This window comes from Osmerus eperlanus, chromosome 5 (genome assembly GCF_963692335.1).
Source record: "Osmerus eperlanus chromosome 5, fOsmEpe2.1, whole genome shotgun sequence".
NCBI classification, from domain to species: domain Eukaryota; kingdom Metazoa; phylum Chordata; class Actinopteri; order Osmeriformes; family Osmeridae; genus Osmerus; species Osmerus eperlanus.
The window spans coordinates 445,953-463,479 of record NC_085022.1 but is presented as its reverse complement, the minus strand read 5'-3'; the positions used below and the strand labels follow the sequence as shown (position 1 = coordinate 463,479).

Here is a 17,527-nt window from a genome sequence, read left to right as displayed (position 1 = left end):
CTAGGAGGGCAGTGTGGGGGTCATGTCTGAGGGACTAGGAGGGCAGTGTGGGGGTCATGTCTGAGGGACTAGGAGGGCAGTGTGGGGGTCATGTCTGAGGGACTGGGAGGGCAGTGTGGAGGTCATGTCTGAGGGACTAGGAGGGCAGTGTGGGGGTCATGTCTGAGGGACTGGGAGGGCAGTGTGGGGGTCATGTCTGAGGGACTAGGAGGGAAGTGTGGGGGTCATGTCTGAGGGACTAGGAGGGCAGTGTGGGGGTCATGTCTGAGGGACTAGGAGGGCAGTGTGGGGGTCATGTCTGAGGGACTAGGAGGGCAGTGTGGAGGTCATGTCTGAGGGACTAGGAGGGCAGTGTGGAGGTCATGTCTGAGGGACTAGGAGGGCAGTGTGGGGGTCATGTCTGAGGGACTAGGAGGGCAGTGTGGAGGTCATGTCTGAGGGACTAGGAGGGCAGTGTGGGGGTCATGTCTGAGGGACTAGGAGGGCAGTGTGGGGGTCATGTCTGAGGGACTAGGAGGGCAGTGTGGGGGTCATGTCTGAGGGACTAGGAGGGCAGTGTGGGGGTCATGTCTGAGGGACTAGGAGGGCAGTGTGGGGGTCATGTCTGAGGGACTAGGAGGGCAGTGTGGGGTCATGTCTGAGGGACTAGGAGGGAAGTGTGGGGGTCATGTCTGAGGGACTAGGAGGGCAGTGTGGGGGTCATGTCTGAGGGACTAGGAGGGCAGTGTGGGGGTCATGTCTGAGGGACTAGGAGGGCAGTGTGGGGGTCATGTCTGAGGGACTAGGAGGGCAGTGTGGGGGTCATGTCTGAGGGACTAGGAGGGCAGTGTGGGGGTCATGTCTGAGGGACTAGGAGGGCAGTGTGGAGGTCATGTCTGAGGGACTAGGAGGGCAGTGTGGGGGTCATGTCTGAGGGACTAGGAGGGCAGTGTGGAGGTCATGTCTGAGGGACTAGGAGGGCAGTGTGGGGGTCATGTCTGAGGGACTAGGAGGGCAGTGTGGAGGTCATGTCTGAGGGACTAGGAGGGCAGTGTGGGGGTCATGTCTGAGGGACTAGGAGGGCAGTGTGGGGGTCATGTCTGAGGGACTAGGAGGGCCGTGTGGGGGTCATGTCTGAGGGACTAGGAGGGCAGTGTGGAGGTCATGTCTGAGGGACTGGGAGGGCAGTGTGGGGGTCATGTCTGAGGGACTGGGAGGGCAGTGTGGGGGTCATGTCTGAGGGACTGGGAGGGCAGTGTGGGGGTCATGTCTGAGGGACTGGGAGGGCAGTGTGGGGGTCATGTCTGAGGGACTAGGAGGGCAGTGTGGGGGTCATGTCTGAGGGACTAGGAGGGCAGTGTGGGGGTCATGTCTGAGGGACTAGGAGGGCAGTGTGGGGGTCATGTCTGAGGGACTAGGAGGGCAGTGTGGGGGTCATGTCTGAGGGACTAGGAGGGCAGTGTGGAGGTCATGTCTGAGGGACTAGAAGGGCAGTGTGGGGGTCATGTCTGAGGGACTAGGAGGGCAGTGTGGGGGTCATGTCTGAGGGACTAGGAGGGCAGTGTGGGGGTCATGTCTGAGGGACTAGGAGGGCAGTGTGGGGGTCATGTCTGAGGGACTAGGAGGGCAGTGTGGGGGTCATGTCTGAGGGACTAGGAGGGCAGTGTGGGGGTCATGTCTGAGGGACTAGGAGGGCAGTGTGGGGGTCATGTCTGAGGGACTAGGAGGGCAGTGTGGAGGTCATGTCTGAGGGACTAGGAGGGCAGTGTGGGGGTCATGTCTGAGGGACACGTTTCCCCCCAGAGCAGCTGACCTGTTCAGGCTTCCTGCCAATGAGAATGCTGAGGACCTTGGAGAAGAAGCTGGCCAGCAGGGGGTTGAGGGGGGCCTCGTTCTGCAGGAACCCATACAGCTTCATCAGGAGGCCCTCGTCTTCGCCCAGCCTGTCGTTGATCTGGCCCACGTCAGAGGTCAGGAGTTCACAGGATATGTTGGGGTACCTGAGAACAGGAGACAAGCTCACTCTTCAGTCTGAATGCAGGTGTGACCATGTTTCACAGCCACAATATCTACACAGTTGTTCTGTCTTGATAGCCCTGGGATGGTACAATACACTGGCACAATTTAATAATCGGAAGTGTACTCAGCTTATGAAATGGAGGAAACTGCGTGTGTATTGAGACACTTTCTGAATACAGTCAGTAAAACAGCAACAGGGATCTACAGTAATGACTATTGCTCGTCTATGAGACTGTGGTCGGTGGCCCGGCGACCCTCTGGGAGGGACACAGAAAGAAACTGTAGAACTGTAGGTCCACATTTTCAAGTTAAATGCATCAATCTGGTGTGAACCTCGGGTGCAACTTCTAGAGCTAAATGAAGAGGCCCGATGGATGAACTTTGTGCAAAAACAAATATCACAATGTTGTGCTCTAGACGAGAGTGATGACGCGATAGTGATGACGTCTAATTTGTCCCGCCATAGTTTCATAACGTTTCAAAATGAACCGAAAATATTCATACACTTCATATTACATGATATCTCTAAAGTTGTGTTTTACGCTGTTGCTTTAGCAAAGCATCTCTCACTCCCAGTCAGTCACCCCCTCTGTCCCCCCCGCGGTACATGTGCAGGCTTTCAGTCATTCACACCCGCACTGGATCGTTCCTGGCTGCCTGTGTCCAAGACACTTTGTTTTGCCACACAAGACACATCGTATGACTGCTAACAAAGTTAGTTGTTAGACTCCTTGCTTACATCTAGCTAACTAAAGTCAGCTAATTATAAATGTTAACGTTGTAATTACAAGCTGCTCTGACAAGTAACCATTTTCAGCATCTGAGGAGCAAGTTGGCTCATCATGTAACTATGGCTATAGATGAAGTTGAAGTAGCTAACACTTGTTTAATGCTTAATGTTTCTATCCTTGATTTTTAGATCATCTATTTTAAAGAGAACTAAATCCACCAATTCAGTAATATACATCAACAGAAATAGCCAGCTAGGTTAGCTAGGATAGTTTTATGGCAGGTAGTTCTCAGGTGTAACAGGACAGCAAGTGAGGTTGACAGCAGAGAAAGGGACAGTAGGTCAGAAGTTGGTGTATGTGGGAAATAATTATTTTGTCAGGGTATATGCAGGAATCCTGAACTTAATTTCAATACCTTTTTAAGACTTTTGAAGACCTTCTCAAAATATTTTAAGACCTCATCGCCACTTCAAGTTCTAATCTGCAACAAACCTTTAACTTAAACAGTTGTAGTTTGCAAATAAATCTATAGAGCACAACCATACAACAGAACTCAGATATAGTCCAGTCATTTTAAGCCAAAATGGGGGTCAACCTAGGACAAATTGCAACAGAAGCAAACTCAACTGATTTTGTATCCTCAATATGTCCTGAGTAAGGAAAAAAAAAGCCCAGAAGAATCCCATTAGGGGAAAGTTTAATGACTATTCATACGTCTATTCATTCTTTTTCTCCCGTGAATAGGGTAACATTTTTAACCTTTGGATATCACCATGAAAATTACTAAATTGATTACTTACATTAAGACAAACAAATTTAATTGGGCCTACAAGTTTTTTTAAATTGTTTGTTAACATGGGCAACGGAGTGTTCTTGTTTCTCATAACGTAGCAACCATGGTAAACATTTCTAGCTTTCAGTTTCAAGATAGAGAAACTAATCGCCTGTGTGGCTGCATATCCAGTCCTGTACGATACGTCTCTGTATTTGTACAGAGACATTAATAAAAAGAATGAGGCCTGGCGCAGGGTTGCCGACGTTGTCGGTGCTCCTGGTGTTTTTTTTGTACTTTCAAATTCAGTCTCGTCACATTACGTAACTTCGTTCTGTGGTACAGTAACTAGCTAGCTAGCCTGGCTGGACTCCCTACAGCAGTCATATCGACAGATTAGTAGAGACTTCGAGTAATATAATAAAATGTGTTTACACATGTCAACGTGTATGTCTATAAAAAAATTTGTATAGGCTACAAGTTGTATTTTGATCGATATTGCGAGTACGTAAACCCAAGTCTTCAAACTTTTCCATTACGTTATACGAACTACAACAGTGACTTTAGAGAACTACAACTCTGCATTAATCTGTCTGACACCCCCCGAGCATGGTGCACTGTGGGAAAGCGAGCGATGGCAAGCGATTCACGTCACTGGAGTGTGAATGCCTCACAGTTGTTTTCAGCGACAGGCTTCAGCCATTGTATAAACTCATCCTTCTCTAACCAGGAGTCCGCAAATTTACATTTCCCCATTTCGGAGTCTGTTTCGCTGCGACATGTAGAGGGCGACACATCACCTAACCATGCATTTCGCAAAATATGTGACTCGCTGACCGAGCATGTCGTTGTTTATAATATGGGGAGGAAAATACATATATTCAGGCACTTTTTGGAGTCAAACTCTTTGGACAAAGCTTGAACAAAATTTAATACCTCATAAAATCGGAATTAAGACTTTTTAATACCTTTCAAGGGCCTTCATTTTCCCAAAATTGATTTATCAACTTTTAATACTTTTTAATACCCCGCGGATACCCTGTTTGTTTATGCCATCCAGGTGAAAAGAAACACTAAGGTGGAATCCTGGACGGCATTATGACTGAGGTCACAGACATGTGTGCCAAACCTTTAACTCATTGCGCTTACATGACAAACAGCATAATCTTCTTAACTAAAAGAAGAGTACTACTGTGCTCATGGACTGCCTCTCAATTTTGCGATCCGGTGCTCAAAAAGTGCACCAGCTCAATGGATTTAACCCTACAGGGACCGACAGGGTCTCTCAAAATCCTGTGGGCAACCCTGTATGCATGTACTTGACTGCAAAAAGCCTAACATTACATTATGAGAAAACTGGGTTCTAAACTCACTTATACTTGATCTTCTCATCCACGTCGTCGCTGGGCTCCTGCGTGATGTAGGTGACCAGGTCCTCCATGCACTGGGGCCGAACCAGGAAGTCCACCAGCTTGTGGTTCTGGGCCTTGCACTCCTGCAGCACATCCTCCTCGTCCATCACCTCTGTCAGCGTCACGTCCTCCTTCTCCAGGAGAGTGTCGATGTGGGACGTGGTGTGCAGGTCGAACTTCCAAAACATGATGCTTCTGCACAACCATATTAGGGTTCATTTTTTATTTTGATCTAATACAGGAAATTGAATAGGAGGACTGTCTATATCAGATCCAAAAGAAAAACATGCTCCGTTTACATATGTAAAGGGAGCGTCTGTAAACAGGATATTTGTTATCAAACACACCAACACCCTTTGACCCCCCAGATACCTGCTTTGTTTTGACAGCATATCATTGCGACAGTATGTTTCCAGGTTACCCAGTAATGGTGGTGTTGAGGTATGTATATGTATATATATATATATATACAAAATTGCAGACAGATTCAGAGTAAACATCAAGCTCACCTGACTGGGGTCGAGTCCAGAGGTTGAAACTCTGATTAAAAATAAAATAATGTTTGTGCTCTTTGTGAGATCTGGCCCATTACAGGCTCCACAGGCTGCAGTGACAGAAGAGGCCCTTGGACACAGCACACAAGCAGCACATCCAGCTCAGCTTAGCTCAACAGCACACATGCAGCACATCCAGCTCCAGCTCAGCAGCAGCGCTCAGCTCAACAGCAGCGCTCACCTGCAACACAGAACACATACAGACATGTCACCCTTCTGTAAACACTGCTGTGTCAGCGTTATTTATGGTTTACAAACGCTGTTTTCATCCCTTTAGCATAACTGCTGTTTCTGAACCGACATTAAAAATGACCATTTCACACATCTTCATGTAGCTTACTGTAAGTAGCTCAAGAAACCAGGCTGAAACAACTCAGGTCCCTTGTATTACAAGGGATTAATCCTGGTTGAAAATGAAAGACTTGTCACAGTTTCTTAACAGGAACACAGTTAGCAGAGTACCCTGCTGTTGCACAGGTACAGATGCACTAGTACTGAGGAGAACATGCCTGTAAAAATACACTAGGTAATATGACAATAGTGCAGCAGCCTTATGAACAAAATAAGAAGCCTAATCCTATGAGAACACCCGTCTCAACCAACAGCTACAACACAGAGCCCTGGAGGCCCAACCCTTACGCTGTGTAGCAGCATGTGACATCAGTCAATCAGATGCACCCTCGAGTCGCTGTGTAGACAGGAAAACAGGTTACCTGAGAAAACGGAATTGTAGCTAATCGATATAAATTTAAGATAGCTAGTTAACCAACCAGTCATTTCAAAACCAAAACTACCCCAATTGTTGTTTTGAGCTGGCTGACATCAATTAGGTAGCTAACGTTGAAAAAATTAACCAGTCAGTTCAACATTAAATCCACTACTTCGCGTGACTTTAACAATCCTGTAAACGATGCCAAGGAAAAACTAACGTTGAAAGCCCGAGAGCTGGGCGATTAACTCGTTAGTACTCAAAGTCGTGTTAGCGTTTGCTGTCTAAAACCACAAACTTTGCACCAGTTGTTAGACAGCAAAATGCCATCAGTCAGCACAGACAGGTATAACTGGCCAGCGCAATCTCTTGCTCACTAATGTATAATTTATGGCTAGCTTGATGCAAATATCAGGGTCAGATAGCAACACAACTTCAGTTACTTTGCAACCATGCGTTACTCTACCTAGCTAGCTAATGTTGGTTGAATGGGCGTAGAATAGCAAGATAGTTACTGTCAGCGTTGTTTGATTACCAGCTAACGACGTTAGCTAGTGGTAGTTGCTACTGAGCTGCAACCGCGTAGCCAACGGCCTTCTTTAGCCATTTCAATGCGCAATGCACTCGGAGGCCAATATTTAAAAAGCCAACCGGGCTTACCATTTGTGCTAGGAGAGACATCTGCCTCACCCACCTGATGGCAGGTGTTATTCTATGTTTAGCAATTTATTAATATGGTTTAACGTAACTAGTAAGTGTATCAAACTAGCTAGAGCTAGCAGTTAACGTAATCTCTGAGAACAGGCCGTGTCACGGTACTCGGTAGCAGCACTAGAAGCTAACTTGTCAAAATGTTAGCCAATGAGAAGATGACTTGCTAGGTTTCTAGTAGATACTACAGTAGTACACTTCTCTGTCGTGAAAGGAAAATATTATACTCGGTAGCTACGTTAAGTCTAACCAGATAATATTAGTTAGCTACTGTAACATCAGTGACTAGTCTGTCTTTCCCCGGTTAAAAGTCAACATTTTCAATGAAACCGCCAGAAGGGCTACACTACAGTACCTAGCCTGACGTCAACTGCAGTCTCAGAGTTAGTGTAGGTTAAAACATACCCGCAGGTTAAGTTTGCTATCCGTTTAGCTAGCTAACCCTACAAAGATCTGCACATTATTTGCTAGCACTACCTAGCTAACGGCACAAAATATTCCGGCTTGCTCTTTGGCCGGGTACGTCGTCGGCTAGCAAACTGCTCGTAGTACCGACAGATACTGTAGCAAGATGTTAGCAGTAAACTAGCTAACGCTAAGTAAGGCAAAAAAGAGGTTCGTGAAGGGGCTAACAAGTACGTACCGATAAACAACTGTAAATGGCGAGTCCCCGGCATGTAGTTCATTTGGCCATTTGCCTAAAGTCTTAACAAAACAAAGATATACAAATTTCCAAATCATAGAAAGAAAAATAAAGTGTTTACAACTGGTTCTTCCAGGCGCGAAAAGGTAGATCATCAGAGGGCACTTTTCAAGATGGCGGTTCCATCAACTTCAACGGCCCCTTCCCCCACCACAAGTAAAGTACCTGTCAATCAAACCAAGCGCTGGGGTTCTATTGGTTACGAACCACGTCAACTAAAGTCGGTTATTACCACACGCTCACTCGACTTGGTATATTTTGCACGCCGTTAAAGCGGAGGTTGCACTTTCAGAAATTTCACGAACTATTACGCCTTATTTTAAGTTTGTTGGTTTATAAACATTCTGCTGTGCAAATCAAATTGTATTCATTTACTCCCCCTTTTGTCTGATTGGTCAATTAATTAAAAATAATAATATTGTGTGACACTAACTCCACCCATTCGGTACGCTTGGCGAACCATATCGAGTAGAGAACTGAGTTTTCCTCTCCCTTGTTGCGTTTAGAAACTCGTCTCTGCAGGTAGAGGGCGGAACAAAAGCGACGTTTCAATTTCTTGGCTGAATGTTCAAAAAATATTTCCGAGGCGCTAAATGCCGAGTTGGGGCTAACTGCCTGCCACATCCATGCCAACTTGTAGAATCAGGAGTCTCAGCCCTCATGGTTTTGCACTTGATGTTTTGACGTTTTGAATTCCCAGAGATGGGGCGTGATTCTGTGTGGTTTATGGCGAAGTTTAGAGCTAGTCAACCAAGTTAAAACGTCGACGTTCAGTCTTTCTTGAATATACAACCTTATAGACGGATTTGTTGGTTAGTAGGCTATTCGTTGAGTAGAGATACAAGCAGATTGACAAAAAGGCTTGTGCGTTGAGGTGCTGTTACATGAGATTCGACGTGACCACATGGTGGCACTATAGCAGCAGTAATGTGCCGTGTGTCCATCTCTACTTCCATAAACTTTTCCAAATAGTTAGGCTACTATAGAAGAATTGTCATACGTAATGTTTCTAGAACATTTCTAAAGTTCACTTTTTGTTGGATTAGGAACAGAACTTAACGTGTGTTAATTTTCGTCTACATTACATTTATTCATTTAGCAGACGCTTTTATCCAAAGCGACTTCCAAGAGAACTTTAAGTGCATAGGTCCAGTGGCGAAAATCTGCTATCAACTTTGGGGGGGACAATTATATGACATTTTCTCAAGAGCAATTTCTGAGGGGGACACCAAAATGACTGCTGTAACACAGCCTAAATTGTAATATGTTAAATGTATATTGAGGAACCATAATTAATACTCCTGGATAATTTATAGTTAGTAACTGAAGGGTTGTCTCAACTTGTTCAAATGTAGTTATAGTAGTGTTTCTTATCAGTCAAGTATGAATGCAGGTGTGCAGTTTATGTTATTACAATGGGCATGGTGCAGTCTCATCTAAAATAATCTCAATTGAACCATCATAAAAAGTCGGGGGAACTCGCGAAACCATTTCTCTTGAAATGTCAACACTTTGTTGGCAAGAGTCTGCGGTTCTATAAATTGTGGGTGTGGCTGATATGGTTCTGTGCCACCACTGAGGTAACTAGACAGTGCTGTGCCAGTGTGTGTCTCCTATACTGGTGCTGCTGGCATAAAGGTTGACCTCCGGTCCTGCCATGGCTGTGACATCTGTTTCCATCTTTTGACAATGCCAAATGGAATAGGTGCTAGCTAATGTTTGGTCCATCGGTTTGTTTGCTAGCTATGCAAATGCATCTAGCTTAGTGTGTGTGAACCCTGCCAACATAGTGAAATCCCTATGGTGCGATTAACTGGATTAATTTCACGTTAGCTACGTGCATTTCAGATGGTAGACACTCAAGTCACCTTGTCAGATAAGGAACACAACTACTGCATTGCTAGCTTCTCTCAGTCACTGACTCTAATTCAAACAGCTGGTGATGTTACTTAGCTAGCTACCTAACATAGTGATCAATGCAGGGAAAATGGTGACAGTTATGAATGTTTTATTGTATTGGGTGGTAGAAATAAATTGTCAAACCAATCCTTTTTTACAACTACTTACTGGACATCAGCCACCATCACACTGAAACAGATACTGTCCGATTTTCACACACGCACCTGCATCACTGCTGTGGGATGGGGCTGTGGATCAAACCATGTGGGACCAAGGGCAGGGTTCGCAATCTTTTTAAACTAAAAAAAGCGCCATTGTGTCCATAATCAGCAAAGCGCTTTCATTGCATATTGTCAATGTTATTGAAATTACATAGTTATGTTTACAGTGATTTATTGGGGGGGACAAATCATTTTCCCAGGATTGGGGGGGTTGTGTCCCCCCTGTCCCCCCCGGGATTTCCGCCCATGCATAGGTCACTGATAATAACAACGAGATAGCCCCAACATTGCGGGAAGCCAAAACATGAAGCATACATTGTAAAAACCAAATAAGTGCCACAGGCCAGAACCACAAGAGCATGTAGTTAAACAAGTTACAATTAAACAACATGAACCTCAAAAGTGCAAGAGTGTAGGCTACCTGTAGAAAAAACAAGCAACAGTATTATATTTCGCAGCGTGTACAATAATTTTAAATCAGTTACAACTAACCAACAAGAGCAACAAGTCTCTCAATAAGAGTAATTTGTGATCCTGGAGGAAACTAACATCAGGTCCAGCAAATCATTCCTAAGTACCGTTGTATTCCCGGAACAAGTGTGTCTTGAGCCTTTTCTTGAAGGTGGGGAGACAGTCAGTGTCTCTGATGTCTACTTACGAAAGTTTCATACGTTACAAAAACAAGCACCATAAATTCTTTAAAATAGAACCTTTATTATATAAAATGTTTTGATACAAAAATTGTCACAAGTGTAAATTACAGAAGGCATTTACAGACAAAAGACAATACACAGTTTGTTTCAAGAGCCTTGCTATACTGGCACAGTGGGTGTCTCCTGTCCTGGGAGAAGTGAGGATCACTGAGCAGCACTCAGGATGAAAAGATGCTTTGCTGTCCTCTGTGTGACAGAACAGCTGCAGCAGCGTGTGTTCCTATCGGCTCCACACACCAGAACTAGCCGGGCTAATCTAGCCCTAGCAGGGTTCCTAACAGGGATGTAGATCGTCAAGTTAAAATCTTAACACTACAACCTGATGCAATGTTATGAACTCTTGTGGTGGGTTTACAATTAAATTAATAGCAATTCATTAATTGTAAAATTTAGTTTTCATAAACGTGATTACAACATTCTTTAGTAAGTGCTCACTCTAACAGGACAGCCCTGTTCAGAGAACATAGTGAGGCACATTGAGCATGTTTCACAGACGGGAGACTAGCTGGATATTGGGAGATATTAGTCTATCTTCCTCAGGACAATTGAAAAACATTTATTTCTAAGATTGTTGGATGACTGTATTTTCTGAGAGATGGCTCAATGTATAGCATACATCAATGACATGATAAAGTGACAGGGTGTAAATGTCTGGATGCAACACCAGGGTTGTCGGCCCTGGATCCCTCAACTCACAACTGCATCAAGGATGAAGCTGTTTCTAATCTATTCTAGACAGAAACTCCTTCAAAATATGAAACGTTCCCATATAAACAAGAATACATACATACTGCTCTACATACAACAATTGCAACATTGCTATAAGAATAATACAATTTGTTTAAAAAGTAAAATAGCTTCATGATCTACTGTTGGTTGTAATATTTAAATCATAAGTGTTTTTTAAAACCATAACTCATAGTCATATATGTACAGTAGCAGCAAACTGGAAAACAAAACTTCTGCATGGGACCAATTCAGATTCACAAAGATAATAATTAATAAGAACATCTCATGGCTATAATGAACTCAAAGAAATCAATTATTTACGTTTAATTACAAATATTTACAATTCTTTTTCTAAGAGGCTCATTTGGTATTTTTCATCTTGATTTGGAAAGGTATATTACAGTGTGCTCGTGTTTCCAGCTTTCTAAGAGCCACATTTATAACTGCTGAAAGGTGCAGGCAAATTTTGATAGGTAGAAATGTATCTATTTCGAAAATCTAATTTGGAGGGTTTCCACCCAATGGCAACATGATGAAAAGTGGTAAGATTCACACTGTTTAAGAGATCTGAGACAGACCCCTTCCCCCACCTCTCACCACACCAAGATGGAGGCATGAATACTATAGAATCATCTCATATGTTCGTATTTAAACATTATTTACAGGCTGAATCACATTCTCCAGCTGTCACGAGGAGTCGGTGCAGGGCGAGGGGGGAGGGGGGCACAGGTGGAAGTAGCTCCGCTCCGTGGAGGGGGAGGGGGGGCAGCTCTCCTCTGCTGACAGGTACTGGCTCCGGGGGGTGGGGGGCGGGGGGTAGGGGTCGGAGTCTGAGTTCAGGTCCATGTAGTATTTGTTGCTCTTCCAGCGGCTGGTGGTGTAGTCGCTGTCACACACGTCGGTGCTGCAGGGGGTGGTGGGGGGAGCCCCTCCGCGCTTCAGGTACGGCCTCACAGAGCAGGGGAGACATGGGGTACAACTTTACATTTGAGTCATTTATTAGTTGCTTTTATCAAAAGAAAACAAGCAAATATTGCATATAGCAAGTCCATCAGATAATCATGGATCAGAAGTGCACAGTCCTAAGTGTTTCACAGGTTAGAGGAAGGAACAAACAGTCTGTGAGGTTCAGACTGAGAAGCAGTTACATGTTGAGAATTCACAGTGAACAGGTCATGTGTTTCCATTATATTATCACTAAACCACCTTTGCCACCCCTTCAAACACTGAGACGCTATTGGGCCTTCTTCTAGGCATATCCTGTTCTGTGCTGTAAAGTGTATTTGCGACCATCTCATTAAATGCACTTTAAACTCAATAAAGTTGAACTTGTCTTTCCCAACATGAGAGATACCCACTGGCAGCACGTGTGTGCTGCTCCCTACCTGTAGGACCTGGTAGTGCATGTGTGTGCTGCCCCCTACCTGTAGGACCTGGTAGTGCATGTGTGTGCTGCCCCCTACCTGTAGGACCTGGTGGTGGAGGGGCTGTTGGAGGAGTAGAAGCCCTCTGCGTTGTAGAGGGAGCGATCTGTCGCCGGGGACGGAGGAGGGTTCAGCATCTACAGAGAGACACACAGAGAATATAAAACTCTGGGGTAAGATAGGGTAGGTCGTGGGGGGCAGGCTGGGGTAGGTCAGGGTAAAATGGGGCAGATTGTGGTCAGTGGGGTCGGGGGGGGGCAGGCTGGGGTAAGTGGGGGTGAGGTGGGGTTGGGTGGGGGGGCAGGCTGGGGTAGGTGAGGTGGGGTGGGTAGGGGTAGGTGGGGTCCGGGGGGCAGGCTGGGGTAGGTGAGGTGGGGTGGGTAGGTGGGGTCCGGGAGGCAGGCTGGGGTAGGTGAGGTGGGGTGGGTAGGGGTAGGTGGGGTCCGGGGGGCAGGCTGGGGTAGGTGGGGTTGGGGGGGCAGGCTAAGGTAGGTGGGGTCAGGGGGCAGCAGGTACCTGAGGATAGAAAGTCCCCTTGGTGCTGGAGGAGCTGCTGGAGGAGGCTCCGGTCAGGTGGTTCCTGTCGTAGAGCGGAGCTCCGCTGCTGCTGCTGCCCAGCATGGACTTCCCACACGAGATACCTGGTCACCACGGCAACACACATTCATGTTACAAAGCCTTTTAATCATTCAAAGTGTAAAAGGGCATCTGGATATAACGAGAATGTGAAAATATTTTTCCTTTCAAAATGGCTCAATTTTGTTTTTTTGATGATGTCTCCTACCTCCTTTCCTTCCTCTCATCCCCTCCTCCTCCTCCTCTCTCTTTTCCCCCTCCCACCCCTCTTCCCTCTCTCTCCCCTCCCACCCCTCCTCTTCCTCTCTCTCTCCCCCATCCCATCCCACCCCTCCTCCCTCTCTCCCCCTCCTCCCCCTCCTTCCTCTCTCCCCTCTCCCCCTCCTCCCTCTCTCCCCTCTCCCCCTCCTTCCTCTCTCCCCTCTCCCCCTCCTTCCTCTCTCCCCTCTCCCCCTCCTCCCTCTCTCCCCTCTCCCCCTCTCCCCCTCCTTCCTCTCTCCCCTCTCCCCCTCCTTCCTCTCTCCCCTCTCCCCCTCCTCCCTCTCTCCCCTCTCCCCCTCCTTCCTCTCTCCCCTCTCCCCCTCCTTCCTCTCTCCCCTCTCCCCCTCCTTCCTCTCTCCCCTCTCCCCCTCCTCCCTCTCTCCCCTCTCCCCCTCCTTCCTCTCTCCCCTCTCCCCCTCCTCCCTCTCTCCCCTCTCCTCCTCCTCCCTCTCTCCCCTCTCCCCCTCCTTCCTCTCTCTCCCCTCTCCCACCTGAGAAGGTGCCGTGCTGGGAGCTGCTGGGGGTGATAAAGTTCAGTGGGACATGGGGCGTCCCGCTGATGTACTCGTGGGGGAAGGATCCATTAGGCCCCTTGTAGCGCCGACACACCACGCGCTGGCACACGAAGTACACGCCCACCATGACGAACACCGACAGAATGATGCCGATGACCGGGCCCACCGTGCTGGAGTGGGGAGGGAGGTCGCTGGACGACGGCACCAGGAAGTCTCCTGATAGAGAGGAAACAGAACGTCAGATGTTCTACTAGATACTGAGGAGACAGAATGTCTGACGTTCTATTAAGAGAACGAGAATTGGAACATATTATGTTCTAAGATCCAGAGAAACGATGAATAAGATGTTCTAATTCTACCGAGATGTTCAAGATGTTCAATAAAGAAACTGAACCTGAAACTGACACTGAGGAGACACGAGACTAGAGCAGTCACAGAGCTGTGCTCACCACAGCCCAGCTCATCAGAGTCGTCAGAACAGTCGCTGTAGGAGTCGCATTGCTGCTTCTTCTGGATGCACTGGTTGTTCAGGCAGCGGAACTGGCCCGGAGAGCAGATGACTGCAGCAACAGGAAAATGTTGTACCTCAGTTATTCATGACAATAATGATGATAACTGGGTAGGTGGGGGGTATGATGGGTTGTCATGAGTGGAGTTATCATGAGGGTGTTATCACAAGGGCTAATCTTGAGGTTGAACAACGTACTGTCACAGTCCTGCTCGTCTGAGTGGTCGGCACAGTCGGGCTCGCCGTTGCAGCGCAGCTGGGCGTCAACACACTGACCCTTGTCACACTGGAACTGGAAGGCATAGCAGACAGGGCAGTTCTCCTCATCACTGTTATCGTCACATTCTGGGAAGCCGTCGCAGCGCCAGGCCAGCGGGATGCAGTCAATGTCCCCCGTGGCACAAGTGAACTGCTCTGTGGAGCAGGTGGGGGGCTCTGGGGGCAGGACATGTGAGGAGAAGGGGTGGAGGAGTGGAGAAATGATCACAATCATTTAATTGGCTGTCCTCTGTGTGTGTGTGGTGTGTGTGTATTTGTGTATGAGTGTTGTGTGTGTGGTGTGTGTGTATGAGTGTTGTGTGTGTAGTTTGAGTGTGTCTATGAGTGGTGTGTGTTGTGTGTGTGGTGTGAGTGTGTGTATGAGTGGTGTGTGTATGTGGTGTGTGTGTGTGGTGTGAGTGTGTGGTGTGTGTATGAGTCGTGTGTGTGTGGTGTGTATGTGTGTGTGTGTACGAGTGGTGTGTGTGTGGTGTGTATGTTTATGAGTGGTGTATGCGTGTGTGTGGTGTGTGTGTGTGTACCTCCACAGTGGAGCAGGTCCTGCAGCAGTGTGTGTGGTGTGTGTGTGTGTACCTCCACAGTGGAGCAGGTCCTGCAGCAGTGTGTGTGGTGTGTGTGTGTGTACCTCCACAGTGGAGCAGGTCCTGCAGCAGTACCAGGTGCATCGGGCATGAGCAGCGAGGCGTCCCATCGCCTTTGGCGATGCAGATGTGGGAGCATCCTCCGTTGTCACGGGAACAGGGATGAGACACTGGAGGGAAAGACAATGAGCATTCAACATCCCATACCATCCAGCAACAACAGTGACATAGACCAAATGCCTCAGGGGCCCGTTCTTGGTGCGTTGCTAACTCAGTTAGCTGGATTTGATTGTTGACGATTTGTCATTATCTTGGATTTTTCGGTTCTTCGAAGCTCATTCAGAACTTGCTGTCATAGCAACAAGTCCTTTAGCTTAAACCTGCTCGGGAGCAGGTTTATTTTATGTAAACAATGTTTAATTGCAACTTTATAAGCAGAGGTGATACAGGAAGTCTGTCACAGCCATGTCTTGTCCGTTTTTCCAACAACAACCTGTTGATAATTTAGCACCGCGAGACAGGCTACTATAGTTTTTGAGAGACAGCCTATCGGTTTTCTCGTGAGGGTGTCATTTACAGCATTAATTTGTTGGAACCACATTAAATTAGGCTATATGACATTAAAGATGATAAACAGTGTAATTATGAAAATAAGCAAATACAAAAACAAATAGGCCTAGCCTACTGTAATCTATGGTCACTACTATACATTTAATTAGTCTGCTACTCTTTGCCAGCCCTCTCTCCTGGATTCTGTAGACTTTAAGGTGTTCCCTGCCGTTCTAATTACATCTTCAAATTCGGAGTAACCTTCGAGCAAGCTCTTGCTGTTGTTGCGGAAAAAAACGGGGCACTCTTTTTGGCCATGGTGAGCAGCCAATAGCAGCGTTGCTGATCAAGGTTTCTACTATCGATACATACCCCCTTTCAGACCAACGTATAACTCAATCCAGCTATACTAATCATAAACAACAAGGGTGTTTGAAGAACCGAATTAGCCAGATCTAACCCAAGATTATGTCATCTTGGATGTGCCATTAGATCTCCAATCTAATAAGCGGCGTACGAAAAACGGACCCCTGGCTTCTGAATATGATAAAACTGTTGATCATATTTAGTCATAGTTATTATTATTGACACTATTATTAACACACACGACAGCCACACACACAGCTAACAAACATTTCAACTAGAGGTTACACTATACAGGAGTGTAACAATATATCTACTGTAGGAGTGTAACAATATATCTACTGTAGGAGTGTAACAATATATCATGGCACAATATATCACAATGCAAAAATTGAACAAGATGTATCGTAGAGTTATGGCAATATGACAATACGATGTTTGATCCCATCCAAGTTGTATGTACAACAAAGAAAATTTTGGAAATGTTTTAACGTTTTGGAAATAAAGCTGTCAATTGAATTTCAGTTTAATTTTGTTCAAAATATCGTGATGTGTATCGTATCGTGAACCCAGTATCGTGATATGTATAGAATCGTGAACTGAGTGCATCGTTACACCACTAATTTAAACTGTTATCCACATTGTGTTGTAGAAAAAACATCACACTGTTCTATTTATGAAGATGGGTAATGATTATGGATTTAATTAAACTTGTAATCACTTTTAGTACATGCTATACTATTGGAAACCCACTGTGTAAGAATGCCTAATGTATATGTAACCAACAAATATTGTACCATATTGCCATACAATGGGGAAAAAACTATAAAAGTGAAATGTCCGGAGAAAACTTCAGTGTGATCCCTGGATCTTGCTCACGTTTGTTGGAATCTCTGTCACTCTGAATTCTAATAAACACTTCGCGTCAAACTTTGCTGAGTTTCAGTGCTGTTTTAAAATGTTGATATTGATTGAAGACGTAGAAGATTTTTCACGACAATTGCTATACAGTGTTAGATTCTAATGTAAGCCTGATCCACGGGGGCGTACCAAACTCTGCCGGCTCCATGTCCTCCACAGCGTGGATGCTGGTCAGGTAGATGATGCGTCCCTGGATCCTTGTCCGCTTATCGCCCGTCAGCTTGTCCACGCGCTCGATCATCTGCTGCTGCCGGTCGATCCAGTACAGGTGCTCCCCCAGCAGGGTCAGCCCCACAGGCTGCAGGATATTGGAGTCCTGGAGCACAATGCGATTGGCTCCTGCAGGGAGGGAGGGTGACATCATCAGAAGGGGACTTGGGTTCCTTCCCACAAACACC

The 17,527-nt window shown here is 46.3% G+C and overlaps 2 protein-coding genes across 9 annotated transcripts in view; both read right to left on the bottom strand.

Moving 5' to 3' along the window:
• ppp6r3 (protein phosphatase 6, regulatory subunit 3) overlaps positions 1-7,732 on the bottom strand; it is a 39,321-nt gene extending 31,589 nt beyond the window's left edge. For 5 of the 8 annotated variants that reach the window (XM_062460864.1, XM_062460865.1, XM_062460867.1 and 2 more), the window contains exons 1-4: positions 7,531-7,731; positions 5,423-5,648; positions 4,875-5,108; positions 1,793-1,979 (exon numbers count right to left, since the gene is read on the bottom strand). In XM_062460864.1, coding sequence (XP_062316848.1) covers positions 1,793-1,979; positions 4,875-5,101 — 414 coding nt within the window. In that variant the 5' untranslated portion in view covers positions 5,102-5,108; positions 5,423-5,648; positions 7,531-7,731. Of the gene's footprint in view, positions 1-1,792; positions 1,980-4,874; positions 5,109-5,422; positions 5,649-7,530 lie in introns of all 8 variants that reach the window. The other 3 variants (XM_062460866.1, XM_062460870.1, XM_062460869.1) reach the window with 2 other exon arrangements.
• Positions 7,733-10,404: 2,672 nt separating this feature from the next.
• lrp5 (low density lipoprotein receptor-related protein 5) overlaps positions 10,405-17,527 on the bottom strand; it is an 87,829-nt gene continuing 80,706 nt past the window's right edge. Inside the window, exons 17-24 of the mRNA XM_062460863.1 lie at positions 17,259-17,468; positions 15,341-15,466; positions 14,635-14,871; positions 14,378-14,488; positions 13,905-14,144; positions 13,093-13,217; positions 12,616-12,713; positions 10,405-12,101 (exon numbers count right to left, since the gene is read on the bottom strand). Coding sequence (XP_062316847.1) covers positions 11,840-12,101; positions 12,616-12,713; positions 13,093-13,217; positions 13,905-14,144; positions 14,378-14,488; positions 14,635-14,871; positions 15,341-15,466; positions 17,259-17,468 — 1,409 coding nt within the window. The 3' untranslated portion in view covers positions 10,405-11,839. The remainder of the gene's footprint in view (positions 12,102-12,615; positions 12,714-13,092; positions 13,218-13,904; positions 14,145-14,377; positions 14,489-14,634; positions 14,872-15,340; positions 15,467-17,258; positions 17,469-17,527) is intronic.